Source organism: Cetorhinus maximus, chromosome 21 (genome assembly GCF_964194155.1).
Source record: "Cetorhinus maximus chromosome 21, sCetMax3.hap1.1, whole genome shotgun sequence".
NCBI classification, from domain to species: Eukaryota; Metazoa; Chordata; class Chondrichthyes; order Lamniformes; family Cetorhinidae; genus Cetorhinus; species Cetorhinus maximus.
In genome coordinates, this window is record NC_135899.1 from 59,845,927 (window position 1) to 59,862,429 (window position 16,503).

General features: G+C 44.0%; 1 protein-coding gene across 1 annotated transcript in view; it reads left to right on the forward strand.

Moving 5' to 3' along the window:
* Nucleotides 1-16,503, forward strand: part of csmd2 (CUB and Sushi multiple domains 2) — a 1,856,113-nt gene that overhangs the window by 1,452,960 nt on the left and 386,650 nt on the right. The window contains exon 26 of the mRNA XM_078566065.1: nucleotides 2,621-2,747. Coding sequence (XP_078422191.1) covers nucleotides 2,621-2,747 — 127 coding nt within the window. The remainder of the gene's footprint in view (nucleotides 1-2,620; nucleotides 2,748-16,503) is intronic.

Sequence of the window (16,503 nt, forward strand, 5' to 3'; positions counted from 1 at the left end):
AGAATTATACGAAAATATGTGGACCATTTTTGGGATAGAGAGAGTCCAACAACCTACAATTCCGCCTTTGATTAACATCAAACCATTAATCCCTGAGGTGGCATATCAACCTAGAATAAACATGCCTGATGTCTCTGTAGAGTTGTTTAACCCTGACCTGCCACTTCCTAATGATGTACCTGGTGCTGCAGTTGTTGATTATGTCGATCCTGTGGAAGAACCTCAAGTGGTAGAGCTATGCCGCTCTAACCAAATAAAGAAAGCACCTAAGAGACTTAATCTTTAATCACCTGAGTTGTAAATATGTATATATTGTTGAATATTCAAATGTCCTCTGTAAATGAAACTGTAAAACACCAAAGGGGGAGGAAATGTAGTACTGAAGGTATAGCCTCTCCTACTGTCTATCAGGTGTCACATGATGTTCTTAGAGGCTCCGACCAATGAGCCCTAAGTGTAGGTAACCCAGAGGGTTGGGCTTCCCCTCGAAGATCCTGTTCAAGCATGTAGCATCTGAAAAGCTCGCTGCAATAAAGTTTATCTGTTTCTTGTTGAAACCTGTCCGGTACGTCAAGTCATTACAGGGAGCTAGGGAACCACTTCATTGGAGCAATTCTAATATGGTTAAACATCTGATTCATTGCCAAAGTCAACACAAAATTGGCTGAATCGTTGAAAAATTCAAATTAAAAACCAACAGCAAGAGGGGAGAGATAAGTGCAATCAGTTCAGGAATCACCTCACGCCGTCTTCATTTCATTTTTGTGTTGGATCAAAAGCCACTGTGGAATCAAAATCTGTTTATTTTGGAACACTTCAACCAGGACTCTAGCTATTGCTTTTGGTGATGATCCATTCAATTACTAAATCACAAGTGTAAAAACAGATTCCTTAAGATAGATTTAATTTGATACTTTGACAGCTTATAACCATGTCTCTCAGTTCTCCCTTAGCACAACAACCTTATTCATCCTATAGAATTCCATCAGATTTTAAAATCATGAATCATGTTTCCATATCATACCTCCATATCATTATTTTATTTATTGATTTTAATTTCCCATTTTATTAATAGGTGCCTTCCTGGTTTGGACCCTTTCAAAAACTATTACCTCGTTTCATAAGAACATAAGCAGAAGGAGCAAGAGTAGGTCATACGGTTCTCGAGCCTTCTGTGCTTTTCAACAAGATCACGGCTGATCTTTGACATCAACTTCACCTTCTTGCTGGATTCTAATATCCCCTTGATTACCTTAGATTCCAAGAATCCATCTATCTCAGTTTTGAATATACTCAGTGACTGAGCATCCACTGCCCTCTGGAGTAGAGAATTCAGAGGATTCGCAACCCTCGGAGTAAAGCTATTCCTCCATATCTGAGTCTTAAGTGATCAACCCTTATCATGGGACTATGCCCACTAATTTTTGACTCTGCAGTCAAGGGAAATAACCTTTCAGCATCTACCCCGTCAAGCCCAAGTTTTTGAATTGAAATGAAGTGTTCTCATGTTACACAACAACTTTAAAACCTGTGATGCATTGACGGATGGAGGTAACTATATAACGGTTGCTTCTGAGTTTCCTCCTCATCTGGGGAGTTGAGATTGCTGTCCTCTAGTAGATTTTAGCTGATGTTGAAGCTTGGTGGGGCAATGATCCTTCCTTTTTAAAATATTATTCCTGGCCTCCCAGGCTTAGTAATTCACCACTGAGCCTCCTCTGTGCCTCTGGACATTGTTCTCGGGTGATTTCTGTGTTTCTAAGACAACCATATCAACACTGCACACTGTGAGAATTCAGAATGAACAAGGGACAGATGAAATGAAAGGATCTCAACCCTCTCATGGGCTCACCTTGCCTACTGCTGCTGCCCACTGTATCTCCCAAGGGTAAAAGCTTGTCTTTAAAATCAAAGAATAACCGGCATTTTCTGTACTCTTACATCCTTTTTTAGTTAAGCAATCATTGATGCATAGGAATCCTCTTGAGTGCAGTAGAAGACACAGTGAAGGCTGAGAGTTCATAACGTGGTCAGAGTTACAATATTAAATCTTCGCTTTCTTAATAATGAATTCATGACTCTTCTGGCATTATTTTAATATAAAATGCTGTATTGTATCAGTACCCTTTCCCCCACCCCCCCACCCCCGCTGTGCTGAGCTGCACCATTCCATAATGGGTAGTCATGCAAGGGGAGCAGATCCCCCATTTCTGAACTCATGGAATGAACTCAAAGACAGTCTGAGAGTCAAGGTTATGCTCATGCAGATCATCTTCCTGTGATGAAGGAAAAGTACCCATCCGGTTTTTGGAAAGTAGAAAAATGATTTGACCCTCCCAAGACTTGAAGGACAATCCAGAACGACTGCCAGGGAAACTGGAGTTAATTGTTTCCACAGCAGAACAGAAATTATAAATGCAAGATTTATAATGTTGTTCAGCAGCTCCGTATGCCTATTGTCTTTCATTGACATTTCAATTAAAGCAAATCAATTGGCTCCTCTTTAAGGTTCCTTCGTATTATTTATTTGATGTTTCCTGCTGCTCCCTCTTGTAGCTTTTATTATCATTTGTGTGTGAATCATTCAAACTTTGTTTTCTCATTCTATCAATATTTTCAGCTGAATGTGGAGGTCACATCATCGGAGAGACTTCTGGAAGAATCTTTTCACCTGGGTACCCGGCACCATATGACCACAATCTACACTGCACCTGGTCTGTTGAAGCAGATCCTGGCAGTACAATTGGGTAAGAAAATCATTCCAGCTAATAACAAAGGAATCTTAATTAAAAATTATTCTGTGGGCATATAATTAAAAGGCTTTTGTACAGTTTCTATGTTGTTGCTGCTTTTAAAGCCAAAGTTAGGAACAAATTAGACAATTAGCCCTCATTTATGGCAACATAAAATGTGATTTGCATGTAAATTGCTACATGAAGCAGATGTGTATTTTCCCTTGAAGTTATGTTTTGGATTTATTAAATGAATAATTTTGATAGAAAATTTGTTCAACAGGCAATTCTCAGAATGTACTTTGGGAAAATGCACCACCTCCAACCACACCTTAAATATTTGATTAGATATATATTTTGGGTGCAATACTGAGAAATAATAGCATTTCTGTAGTGCCTTTCACTGCCCTCTGACATCCCAAAGCGCTTTACAGCCAATGAAGTACTTTTGAAGTGTACTCACTTTTGTAATGTAGGAGATGCAGCAGCCAATTTGTGCAAAACAAATTCCCAGAAACATCAATATGATAATGACTAAATAATCTGTTATAGTGATGTTGATTCAGGAATAAATACTGACCAGGACACTGGGGGATATCTCCCCTGCACTTGATCAAAATAGTGCCATGAGTATCCACCTGAGAGCACAGACAGGACCTCAGTTTAACATCCCATCCAAAAGACAGCACTTCAGGCAGCGTAGTTCTCCTTCATTACTGCGTTAGAGTGTCAACCCAGATTTTTATATTCAAATCTCTGGAGTGGGACTTGAACCTTTCACATTTTGACTCAGAGGAGAGTGCTTATATCTGAGTAATGGCTGAGACTGAGCGGATAGGTCAGAAATGAATGAAAATCAGCTGACGTGAAGGCTTTTTGAATTAAATAAAGTCTGAAGTTTCAACCTGAAGACCCCAATTTTGGCCATGTAGGGACAGTAATCAAGGTGGCCACAATGTCCAACTGATAGCATCACAATGGATTCATTTTTCTGAATATCTTTCAGAGAATAACCTCTCTCCACATAAAGCATGTATGAAAATCTTTGATTTTGTGATGTGCATCAGGAAGGCTGTTCATGTCTCTTACAACTCACAGGATAAACGTGATGTGCAGATAGATAATCCAGTGGAGGATAATACTGAGATTGGTCTTCTGAATGGGATTAATTAGAGCGTTTGTCTGTCCACACATGAGCATTAAGAGTCTGTCCAGGCTTATTGCAGTGAAAATTCATTAAAAATTTAATGAGATACAGACAATTGAGTCGACAGACATACTGAGAAGCAGCTTAACTATGCTGATGCAAACATGGTTTAAACTCTTTCAGACAAGAATGATCTTTTGCACAACTAAGAAAAGGGTTTGTTTATTAATAATAAAAATATAATACCTCCTAACCACAATTGTGGCTGAGATCATTATGCAGACCATTAAAATGCAATTAATTTTAAATAAATTTTTGCTTCTCAAGTTTACAAATATTTTCTATTCTTCCTCTCTACTCTGAGATATGCGCCACTCCCTGTTTAGGAGGTTGGATAATGCACCGTTGAGAAGGTTGAGCAAAGAACATGAGGCCACCAACTAATTTTCAATGCCATGCCTCCATTTAGTGCATCTCTCTGGCAGTTTGACCAAAGTTGGGGAACCTATGCTGCACCACAATGGGACACTGTGAGAACATGGGAAAAGGGTTAGGCCAACCAACCCTTCAAGTCCATGTACCCATTTTTGACCCATAACCCAACTGGTAGCCTTAACTAACAAAAGTCTATCAATCTCAATTTTGACATTTTTAGTTGAACCAGCATTGACAGCTTATTGAGGGAGAGAGTTCTAGATTTCCTTTACTCACAATGTGGAACAAGTGATTCCTGATTTTAGACTTCAGTGACCTAGCCTTTTAAGATTATGCTCACTGTTTTTCATTTCCCAACCAGAGAAAGTATCTTGTTTTGTCTCAACCCTTTATCTCCTCAAACAGCACAATTACATTGCTGCTTGTGAGAATAACTTAAAATAGATTAAATTGGTCAAAGTATCCCAACATTTCAGCATTTCTAGCCAGAGAGCGCATGTGGAGAAAAGATGAGCAGATTTTTGTTTCCTTTATTTGAATAAAAATGAGCTAAGCTACAGGAATCAGGCACTTAGGTCAGGAGGTAGATGCTGAGACAACATGAGCTGGTTTTTGCAATGGAAGGTAGGTATCAAAAGGCAGAAATGATTCCATGTTGCAATCCCGCCTCCATCACCAGGCTGCTAGAAAACAGGATTTTGGTAGTGGAAGGCCCCACTTTGTGTCAGAGTCGGGTCTGTCGTCTCAATCGGCAGACCTGAGGCAGCATTCAAGTCATCCCCCTGCCTCTACCTGCTCCCTTACTGACCTCCCTTAACATTAACTTGCCACCATTAAGCCCCTAAAATTCCTCTAATCCTGGCCTACTGTCCCACCCTTGTGGCCTTCCTGCCTCTTCTTATTTGACAGGGTGGCAGAGGGCTTCTGAAACCCGTCTGCCCTGGTAAAAATCCTGCAAGTTCTGACCTTGGGTCTGGGAGTGGCGGGCTTCCTCCCCCGCACCCAAAATGGCCACCAGCAAAAAAGGAGGTGGGTCTTTGACCAGAACTGCTTGGTGGCCATTTTTTTTGCCATCCCACCTCCATGTGGCCCTGTTTTGGGACCGCAAAATCAGGAACCACATACCATATTAAAAGATGGTAGAAGTCAGTAAAATTAAACAATGATTGAAGATTCCCTCAATTTTCTAAAATCAAATGAATACCAGTCAGGATTCCACAACCTGCCCTTACAATTAAAACCAGTATCTTTTTGGTGACCCTGTGCCGGTACACTAACCAATACCAATAATGCATCCTTACAGAAATGCAGTGCCCAAAATTTAATACGGCACTCCAGAAGGATTGTGCATGCATAACCGAGATGCAAGTACAAGCATACAAGTGAAGCATCATTTGTATTCCAATCCGCTTGGTCAAGATAAAGGCCAAAATTCCATTCAGCCTTTTTGATGACTTTTTCCCAATTAATGTGTTGCTCAATAAAGTTGATGAGAACAAATTGAAATAACCAAGTTTGCAACATTTTTAGTTTTTCTTCATGATTCATAGGACATTAAAAGTTTCAGATGTAGAGATATGGAAGTGTCACAGCATAATGTACACTTTGCCCAAATAGGACGTGGGTTAATGTACTCAATCTGCCACAAGGCATAAACCTTGACCAAGTCATTAAAAAAAGTGCTTGTGAGATACAGAAGTTTACATGGTAGGGAAATTGGTGGTCCAGTAATCTTTGAAGCCCCTGCCCTCTTACATGGCTTCTTGGCATGGAGCTAAGAGCACCTCAGCTTTGCATGCACTATGCTGGGAGGTAGCGTTTGGCATAGATAGATCTAAAAATATATTACACTCAATGGATGGATCACTGAAATTTACCCTCAGTGAACATTTCTGTTTTGAATATGCTTGAGCACTTGGTTGATGGGTGCAAAACCTGATATGCATTTAGAATGCTATTGTTGGATTGAAGCATCTTGACTTTGCAATGAAATTGATTGGCAGCCTCAGGAGCTCTTTAAAACCTTCAGCTGCCTGGCAGTAAGCTGAAAGTCAACCACAGTCCGCTTATCAAATTAAGAAAGTATCTTCACTATTAGATGGCATGGTGGTGCCATGAAGTGGTAGAATACAAGCCCATGCCAGTAGTGCCACACATAATGACTTGCTGTACTTAGAAGAGGCACCAGCAGCGATCTTGGGAGGGAATGAAGCAGAGAATTTGTCACAACTGACTATGGGGCACCAGTGTCAGAAATCAGTCTATTCACTTGACCCGTAGAAAGTGTAAAACACAAGGAAAGAGGGAAATAGATCCAGGTGGATATATTTTGCTTAGTTCAGATTTGCGAAGAACTTTAAATCTCATGGTTAATTTTCATCGCAAACAAATCATTTTTACATCAATACTGACAGGGCCAATCTTAATTTTTAACAAAAAGTCACTTAAAGGTTACATTTTTAGCATTGATAAAACAGAGGCACATGGAAAATGAATAAAAGAGTAATAGAATATCTCAGAAAGGATTAATGTCAAGTATCTTTTTAAATTTTCAAACTGTGATTGATATTGCTGGAGAGAATTTGTTTCCTGTTTGACTGTTGGTGGCCATAGGATTTTATCTGTCTAAATAGCCACTCACTATGATCTTAGTAAGCATTTGTCATCTGCAGTATTTTTAAGTACATGCTTAAAAAAAAATCTCATATTTGAAGATACCTAGAGAATCCAGGGATGGGATTTTCAATTTTGGCTTGGGTTCCAGGTCCTGACAGTGGACACGCCTGTCCACAGTTTTAAAGCCCCAGGTCAGGTAATGGCAGAGAGCAGGCTCGCTGTCCAATTAAGGATGGAGGGCCAATGGGAGCTGGCCTCCCAACATGGTGGCCCCATTGGCTGAGTGGGAGCTGTCAATTTGTGATGGAGAAAGAGAGGGCACCTCAACATCTGAAGAAGAGGTCAGTATGTAAAAAAAATAAATAAAACAGCCACATCTGCCTGGCCTTGATCCTGGAGGGACAACCTCATGTGATCTATCACATCACACTCCCCACTGCTCCCACTCCACCCCCCCCCCCCACCCCCGGCCTGAGCCCACCACATTGGCCTGCATGTGGTTCAGGCCAACGTGGGTCGCTTCATTTGCAGACTGGAAATTCCAGTTGGAGGGGGGAATAGGTTCTGTAATTATGAACAACTGACCTGAATCGACTTCCCGCCGCCCTCATTGAAAATGGCTCAAGGTCGGGATCATGGCAGCCAACTGGCAGGAAAGCTGGCCGTGCCAAATTGTGCACCTACCCTTTCATGTTTTTGGCTATCCGGTTTGCTTTGTCCAGTGAACGCGAGCTGTGCCCTTGAGATTAACACATTAGTTGGTGCTTGAAACAATATAGGCAGAGAGACCGATTAACTGAACAAGCACTGTTGGTTTATTGGAACCAAGAACAGAACAGTAACACAATGTGTGCTTCTTTAATCACCTCCAGCTCCAGACTTCCAGTTACCAAAGTAGCCCGCGCTGTACAGCGACTGGTTGATATAGTCACATGGTCAGTTAACTACATTCTCTTAAAGGTACATTTTACCACACACCCTAGTCCAATCTGAAACCCGCACTAAATTAAAAATACCAGCCCTTGTGATCGAGGGAGTTTGAAAAAATCTAAAAGTGATGCTACATTGAAGGAAAATTCTGGTTCACCAACCCTGCCCCCGCCCCCCAAGTTTCAGGAGGAAATGTGAAAAACTTCCTTGGCAGTGTTTTCACCTCTCACCCCTGCCAATACCATCAATGGCCACCTCTTCTTCATCCTCCACATGCAAGTGGCAGTGATGGAATGGGTCCTGTGACCCTGGAAGATTTTGTCCTGTCCGCCCCACTTACTGTCAGGGCTGCTTGTGGAAGGAGGATTGAGGAAGGGAGATGGGAGGAAGAAGAGTAAGGAGAGAAAATTGGCTGGCCAATGTGGTGCAGTGTTTCCCGGTCCTTGGGCAGGACACGGGAAGTTTTAGAGGCTGCGTTGATATTTTGGAGAGTCAGCATCAACAACAACCTGTATTTATATGGCACCTTTAACATGGTACAATGTTCCACGCACTTCAAAGTAGCATAACCAGCCAAAAGATTAACTCCCAATCATAGAAGGAGATGTTAAGACAGTGTAGAAACACGCTCTGGGAGGCTTCTTCGTCAAATAAAATGAACTTTATTTACACAAGAGCTCCCATGGCTACTTGTATCCAGCCAGCCCCTCATACAGCCATCTTTTCCTAGGAAACCCCTTCCTAGAATTTATTCCCCCGTGCTAGCCACACATTGGTTGAACAAATCATGTGATCCCCTACTCAGTTGAACTAGTCTTAAAGTGACAGTCATCACTTGTCTGTCCCCAAAAGCTTCAACAAACAGGTAGGTTTTAAGGAGTGCCTTAAAAGGAGAGAGTGAGATGGAGCGGCACAAATGTTTAGTGGTTGGATGGGTGAGGAGATTCCTGTGCCTAGCGCCTAAACAGCTGAAGACAGAGGAGCCAATTTAAGTACAAACATCAACATGCTAGCAAGAATGAAGGTGCCATAGGGATAAGGGCAAGCACATTGCTGTACAGTCGAAGTGAATTTTAGTTTAAATGTCTGCTGACACACAAGGTCACCATATAATCACAGCAATAGCTTTGAGAGCTAACGTTCCATCACATGACTTTTAACGTTAAAAAAGGCCAACCATGGTGTAACAGGGCCTGCAGATATATGTAAACACCTTCAAAATGAGACCCACAGTAAAGGACCAGGGTGTGATAAGGATTTCCAGTGTATGTTGGAATGGAATGTGGGGAGTCACCTACCATTAACAGAAATACGCCCATCCCATGAGAATATTTAGATTGAATGGAAGTGCTTCTCCCCAAGGCACCTGGTTTGGTCAAAATATCTTAGATCAAAATGAACTCAGGCATTTTATTTTCTCTTAAGGAAGCTGGTTGACAGGAAGCAACCAATACCTTGCCACGTTTAGACAAAAATGCTTTGTGCTTTTCACAAATTTATTATTCCATTTATTAAGAGGAATTAAGAGGAATGACCCTCTCCCCATCATATTGTCTGTTTTCCACACTAGTTATCATTGTGCTCAAACTGTCAGATTACCAATGTTTGCATTCTTTTTCCAGCATTAAATAGAGAATGGCATGTAATACCGCATTTAAACAGTAAAAGGGCCACATGTTGTCAATAGTAAAAACAGAAAGTCTTTACCCTTTGGTCTACATGGTCTCAGTTGGAATAGCAAGTGTTGGCTACAGCGACCTCAATGCCCAAAAGTCTGGGAAGTCAGATTTTCATGCAGTGGCCGCTTCTAAAAGGTGTATGAGTTATCTCGTAAGATACAGGACTGGCATGACTCTAATGTTCCCCTGGAATAGCATGCTGACACTTGGTTCATGCGTGAAGAATGGCTATTTGAGCTGCAACTTCACACAAAGATAGGTAGGAAAATAGGTTGTGAAGAGGACATAAGGAGGTAGCAGACGGATATAAATAGGTTGAGTGAGTGAGCAAAAATCTGGCAGGTGGAGTAAAATGTTGGAAAATGTGAAGTATTTCACTTTGACAGGAGGAATAAAAGGGCAGAGTAATACTTAAACAGAGAAAGACAGCAGAATTCCGAGGTGCAGAATTCCCAGGTGTTCTGGTGCATGAGTCACAAAAAGTTAGCATGCAGGTACAGCAAGCAATTAAAGAGGCTAATAGAATGCTATCATTTATTACGAGAGGGCTTGAACATAAAAGTAAGGATGTTACGCTTCAGTTATACAGGGCATTGGTGAGACCACATCTCAAATACTGTGTGCAGTTTTGGTCTCCTTATTTAAGGAAGGATGTAAATGCATTGGAGGAGGTTCAGAGGAGGTTTACTGGATTGATAACTGGAATGAGTGGGGTGTCTTATGAGGAAAGATTGGATAGATTGGGCTTGTTTCCACTGGAGTTTAGAAGAGTGAGGGGTGACTTAATTGAAGTATATAAGATCCTGAATGGTCTCGACAAGTGGACATGAAAAGGATGTTTCCTCTGGTGGGTGAGTCCTGAACCAGGGGGCACTGTTTTAAAATTTGGAGTCGCCCAACAGAGATGAGGAGAATTTTTTTTCTCTGAGGCTTGGGCGACTTTGGAACTGTGCCTCAGAAGGCGGTGGAGGCGGGGTCATTGAATATTTTTAAGGCGGAGGTAGATAGATTCTTGTTAGGCAAGGGAATCAAAGGTTATCAGGGGTAGATGGGAATGTGGAATTTGAAACACAAACAGATCAGCCTTAATCTTATTGAATGGTGGAGCAGGCTCGAGGAGCCGAATGGCCTACTTCTCCTATTTTGTACGTTCATATGTTCAGGAGAGGAGGAAAAATTGATATAAAAAGAACAATAAAATTGATTTCTATATCTTTGCGCCTGGGTTGTATGCTGTCTGCAATCAAGGTCACTCCGGATGATGCTTAGTAAACGCCAATGTATTTGGTAGCAGATTAATTAATGCACATTAAGAACTGTGGGCTTTGTGAAAAAAAAATCATAGTTGTCTCTTGTATTTGACACTTTTAAATCTCAGCTCTGGGTTACAACACAAGTGATTTTGAAATCATTGCACCATGCTTTTGAATGTGAATTTACTTGAGGGTCACAATCTATTGCAACAAGTGCTTGACAGTTTCCTTTGGCTTGCCAAACATTAAGCATTCTCTGTGCATATTTTCATCCTCAAGATAGCTAACTGTTAAATCCTCCCTTTTTTTGCCATCGTCTTTACTCTTGTACTTTGTCGTCCAGTGTCTCATAACATATGGAGGCTCAAAAAGCCACTGAGCTGATTTCTTCCAACAGACCATGTAGGGCTTGTGCTGCCAAGCTCGTTCCCCAACCTCCTTAATCTCCAGATGGAAATACATTAAAAAGTAACATTTTCAGCAAGAGGAGCTCTCTGAAATTCCTCCCAAAACTCCAAAGGTAATCAAGTGACAGGCATGATATTAATTTCATATCAAAGCCTGTGTTATTCACTCCTGACTGGTTGCATTTCAGATGATATTCCCATGGTACTAATAAGAATGCAACCATCATAAACCAGAGTTGATTATCCATGCCTGTACTCATTCTTAGAACCATCAGTCCTTTTCTTAATCAGGTAGTTCCCAATTCCCTTATCAAGGATATTAATTAAGAGAGCCTTAGTATAAAGAATAAAAAGTTGGCAGAATATCTTGCTGATTTCACATTTTAGCTTTCTCTGCACCAACTTTATTAGTCCAGAATCCTAAACATCAGGCAGATCTTGATGACATTTTCTGTATTTCCAATGCTTCTGTGTCATGTGACAAAGCTTGCTTATATTTTGTTGCAGGAGAAATTAATAACTCTTTTTCCCTGCAATAATACATTTGTAATGTTTGTTCACAATGAATTCCAAAAATTATTGCAAAAACAGAACTCTGATGTAATTTTTGGCATACTGTGCTGCAGGAGTTGTATTTTAATGTTGTTTTTCCCTTGAGGAAATTTGTACCTAAGTTAAACACACTGACTTTACTCCAAAAGCTGGCTATAGACATAATTTGTTGATTATTTGCACTGCTCCTGAAGTTATGCCAGCCAAAACTCCACTTAATAATTAATATTAGTCCCGTCTACCATGCAAAAGACAAGGGTGGAATCATCCCAGATTTTCACTTAGTGCGGTAGCGGGCAGGTAAAGCGACGTTTTACCCGCCAGTCGCAATGGCAGCTTTTCACATCGTATCATCCCAACCCATCGGATTAATTATGCATTCCTGGGAAACACGCAGTTTCCATGGTGGACGAGCTCTCATTCGTCCTCCCACCATCACCTCGCCACTTCATCACGCCGGGCACCACATTTAAAGTGCAGCTGTGTGCACACCTCTCGGTACTTCCAGCCCATGACTGCTGCACAGAAGACTGGATGGCCCCAAAAGGCTAAAAGACTGCAGGCCCCAGGTTTAGTGACATGTCCCTCGAGTGCCTTTTTGATGCCGTGGAGGCCCACCGTGATATCCTCTGTTCCCGCTCCAGCGGCAGGAGGGGCAGCGGGATCATCAACCCAGCATAGGAAGTAGTGGTCAGTGCCAATGCCCTGCAAAAGAGGACAACCACCCAATGCCACTACAGGATGAATGGTCCCATCCATTCCGCCAGGGTAACTCACTCTTGTCATCACTCTCAACTCTCACACACTCAAACCCATCACACATCCACAGGGATCTCACACCTCAAGGGACACCACTACTAACTCTCGCACATACCCTCACATCTCCATCAGGCTCATATCCTCTTGAGCTCATGTCCTCATCCCGCCTATGGCTCCGCTCACCACACAAACGTTCTATGCAGTGCCATGTATCCTGCTCTCACTCTCTCCATCTGTTTCCAGAGGTCTGAGACTGAGGGTGGAGTGGCTCACATTAGGCCCATCACTCAATTTGAGGAGTGTGCCATTGCGCTGATTAGTGAGGATGTGGCGACAGTGAGGTCTGCGGTGAGCATCCACCTAAGGATCCTGCACCACATCATCCCTCTCTCAACGCAACTGTGAGTGCTCTCTCACCTGCTCTAGATTCTGCTGCCAGTCACAGGAAGCTCTGAGAAGTGATGGACACCCTCAGCCAGCCAGTCCCTCAGCTCTATCCATGTCCTACCCTTCAACCAATAGGTCATCTCCTCCATTGAAGAGCTGGAAATAAGCAGCCTGGAAGACCTGTCACAGCGCTTACCCACACACTCCACCAGGGCAGAGACACTTCATCTCAGTGGGACCTACATCTAGACCAGGCTCGGGTTCACAATCTAGTGGTCACTGCGCGGAAACGTGTCCGCAGCAGGAGGAGTCAGGTTCAGCCGAGCTCCCCAGCACTCAGGGGACTGCTGGGGAAGGGGCATCCATGAGGTCCGAGACAGATGACGAGCCTCTGGGTTCGGCCTTCCAACTCATCCTGGAGAGTCAGCAGAAGCTGGGGGAACATCACGCAGAGCTGTTGGAAGCCCTGTACAGAGTGGCTTATGAGTAGGACGAGTGCATCCGCCTGCTCTCTGATGAAGTGGTGCCCACATGTGCGAGTATGGAGGTCTCCATGGGGAGGATGGTGGAAGCCCTGGAGACCCTGGTGCAGCAAAAAGCAGAGATGTGTGCAGAACTGCACACAATCGTGGGAGCCATGGCTGAGTTCCTGCAGTTGTAACGTGAGAGGGAAACACGGCACATCGATGCCCCTCCAGGTGCTCCTTCCCTCATCAAGTCAGGCTGGGGCCCTCGGGCACCCGAAGGGAGGAGGAGCAGCTGCTGGACAGCTCTGGGTCATCCACTCAGGCATCTCAGACGCTGTCCTCTCCCTCCGAGTCCCCTTTGCCTGTGAGCCCCGAACCTTGTCCTCTGTCACTGCAGAAAGAGCATCTGGCCCACAAGTGATAGTGGAGGGAGAAGTGTGTGGGAGGCAGGGCCTTTCGGAGCCTCGTGCAAGCACTGTCCCACACACGCCGATCCTTCACATATCACACTTACCTCAATCTCCCGTGCATTCCTATTGCTGCCTGCTGTGGTTCACTTTCAGTTGTCCATCTGAGCTGACCTGCATCTCCGCCCACCCAATGATCACACTCCCATGCAGTACCTGACCTTGCCTATCATGACTGTCGTTTCACATTTGATTTTGACAACATGTTGCTAATGAGGTTTTACTTTTGCTCCCCTGTCCTTTACCGTCCCCCAGTCACCTATTTCCTTTCCCCTATCACAGTTGACCCCCACTGGCACCACCTTTCACCTCCCCTCCGTGACCTATCAGCCCTTTTCCTTCGGGGATGTCTTGAGGAACTGTTTTTGAAAGTGGCATCATCAGAACAGATGCGACGGAGGCGAAGGAACTGAGAGAATGGGATGGAGTCCTTACAGGAAGCGGGGTGTGAGGAGCTGTAGTCAAGGTAGCTGTGGGAGTCGGTAGGCTTGTAATGGATATTGGTGGACAGTCTATCACCAGAAATTGAGACAGAGAGGTCAAGGAAGGATACACTTCTTCCTACCTCCCCCTGGACCATGACCGCACAACTGAACATCAAGCCATTGTTTCCAGGACTGTTACTGACCTCATCTCCTCTGGAGATCTTCCTTCCACAGCTTCCAACCTGATAGTCTCACAACCTCGGACGGCCCGCATCTACCTCCTACCCAAAATCCACAAACAGGACTGTCCCGGTGGACCGATCATGTCAGCCTGTTCCTGCCCCACGGAACTCATTTCTTGCTATCTTGACTCCATTCTCTCTCCCCTTGTCCAGTCGCTTCCCACCTATATCCGTGATTCCTCTGACATCCTACATCATATCAACAATTTCCAGTTCCCTGACCCCAACCGCCTCCTCTTCACCATGGACGTCCAATCCCTCTATACCTCCATCCCCCACCAGGATGGTCTGATGGCTCTCCGCTTCTTCCTCGAACAGAGGCCCGAACAATCCCCATCCACCACTACTTTCCTCCGTCTGGCTGAACTTGTTCTCACACTGAACAATTTCTCCTTAAACTCCTCTCTCTTCCTCCAAATAAAAGGTGTGGCTATGGGTACCCGCATGGGCCCCAGCTATGCCTGTCTCTTTATGGGGCATGTGGAACATTCCTTGTTCCAGTCCTACTCCGGCCCCCTCCCACAACTCTTTCTCCGGTACATCGATGATTACTTTGGTGCTGCTTCATGCTCTCGTCTGGACCTGGAAAAATTCATTAATTTTGCTTCCAATTTCCACCCCTCCATCATTTTCACATGGTCCATCTCTGACACTTCCCTTCCCTTCCTTGACCTCTCTGTCTCAATTTCTGGTGATAGACTGTCCACCAATATCCATTACAAGCCTACCGACTCCCACAGCTACCTCGACTACAGCTCCTCACACCCCGCTTCCTGTAAGGACTCCAACCTATTCTCTCAGTTCCTTCGCCTCCGTTACATCTGTTCTGATGATGCCACTTTCAAAAACAGTTCCTCTGACATGTCTTCTTTCTTCCTTAACCGAGGTTTTCCACCCACGGTGGTTGACAGGGACCTCAACCGTGTCCGGCCCATCTCCCGCGCATCTGCCCTCACACCTTCCTCTCCCTCCCAGAAACATGATAGGGTCCCCCTTGTCCTCACTTAGCACCCCACTAGCCTCCGCATTCAAAGGATCATCCTCCGCCATTTCTGCCAACTCCAGCATGATGCCACCACCAAACACATCTTCCCTTCACCCCCCCTGGCGGCATTCCGCAGGGATCGTTCCCTCCGGGACACCCTGGTCCACTCCTCCATCACCCCCTTCACCTCAACCCCCTCCCACGGCACCTTCCCATGCAACCACAGAAGGTGCAACATCTGCCCCTTTACTTCCCCTCTCCTCACCGTCCAAGGGCCCAAACACTCCTTTCAAGTGAAGCAGCATTTCATCTGCACTTCCCTCAATTTAGTCTGCATTGGGAGCAACGAATGCAGTAGTTTCCTCTACATTGGAGAGACCAAACGCAGACTGGGTGACCGCTTTGCAGAACACTTTCGGTCTGTCTGCAAGCATTACCCAGACCTCCCTGTCGCTTGCCATTTCAACACTCCACCCTGCTCTCATGCCCACATGTCCGTCCTTGGCCTGCTGCATTGTTCCAGTGAAGCTCAACGCAAACTGGAGGAACAGCACCTCATCTTCTGACTAGGCGCTTCCGGACTGAATATTGAGGTCAACAATTGTAGATCATGAACTCTCTCCTCCATCCCCACCCCCTTTCCGATCCCCCCCTTTTTTTCCCAATAATTTATATAGATTTTTTTTTTCCCACCTACTTCCATTATTTTTAAATGTATTTCCATCCATTGTTTTATCTCTACCTTTTAGCTTTTTTCGATTCCTTCACCCCATCCCACCCCTACTAGGGCTATCTGTACCTTGCTTGTCCTGCTTTCTACCCTTAATTAGCACATTCCTTATATAATATCACCACCTTCAACACCTCTTTGTCCTTTTGTCTGTGACATCTTTTGGTTATCTCCACCTATCTCTGGCTCTCTATCCAGCTCTACTTGTCCCACCTTCCCTTAAACCAGCTTATATTTCACCTCTCTTCTATTTTTACTTAGTTCTGTTGAAGGGTCATTCGGACTTGAAA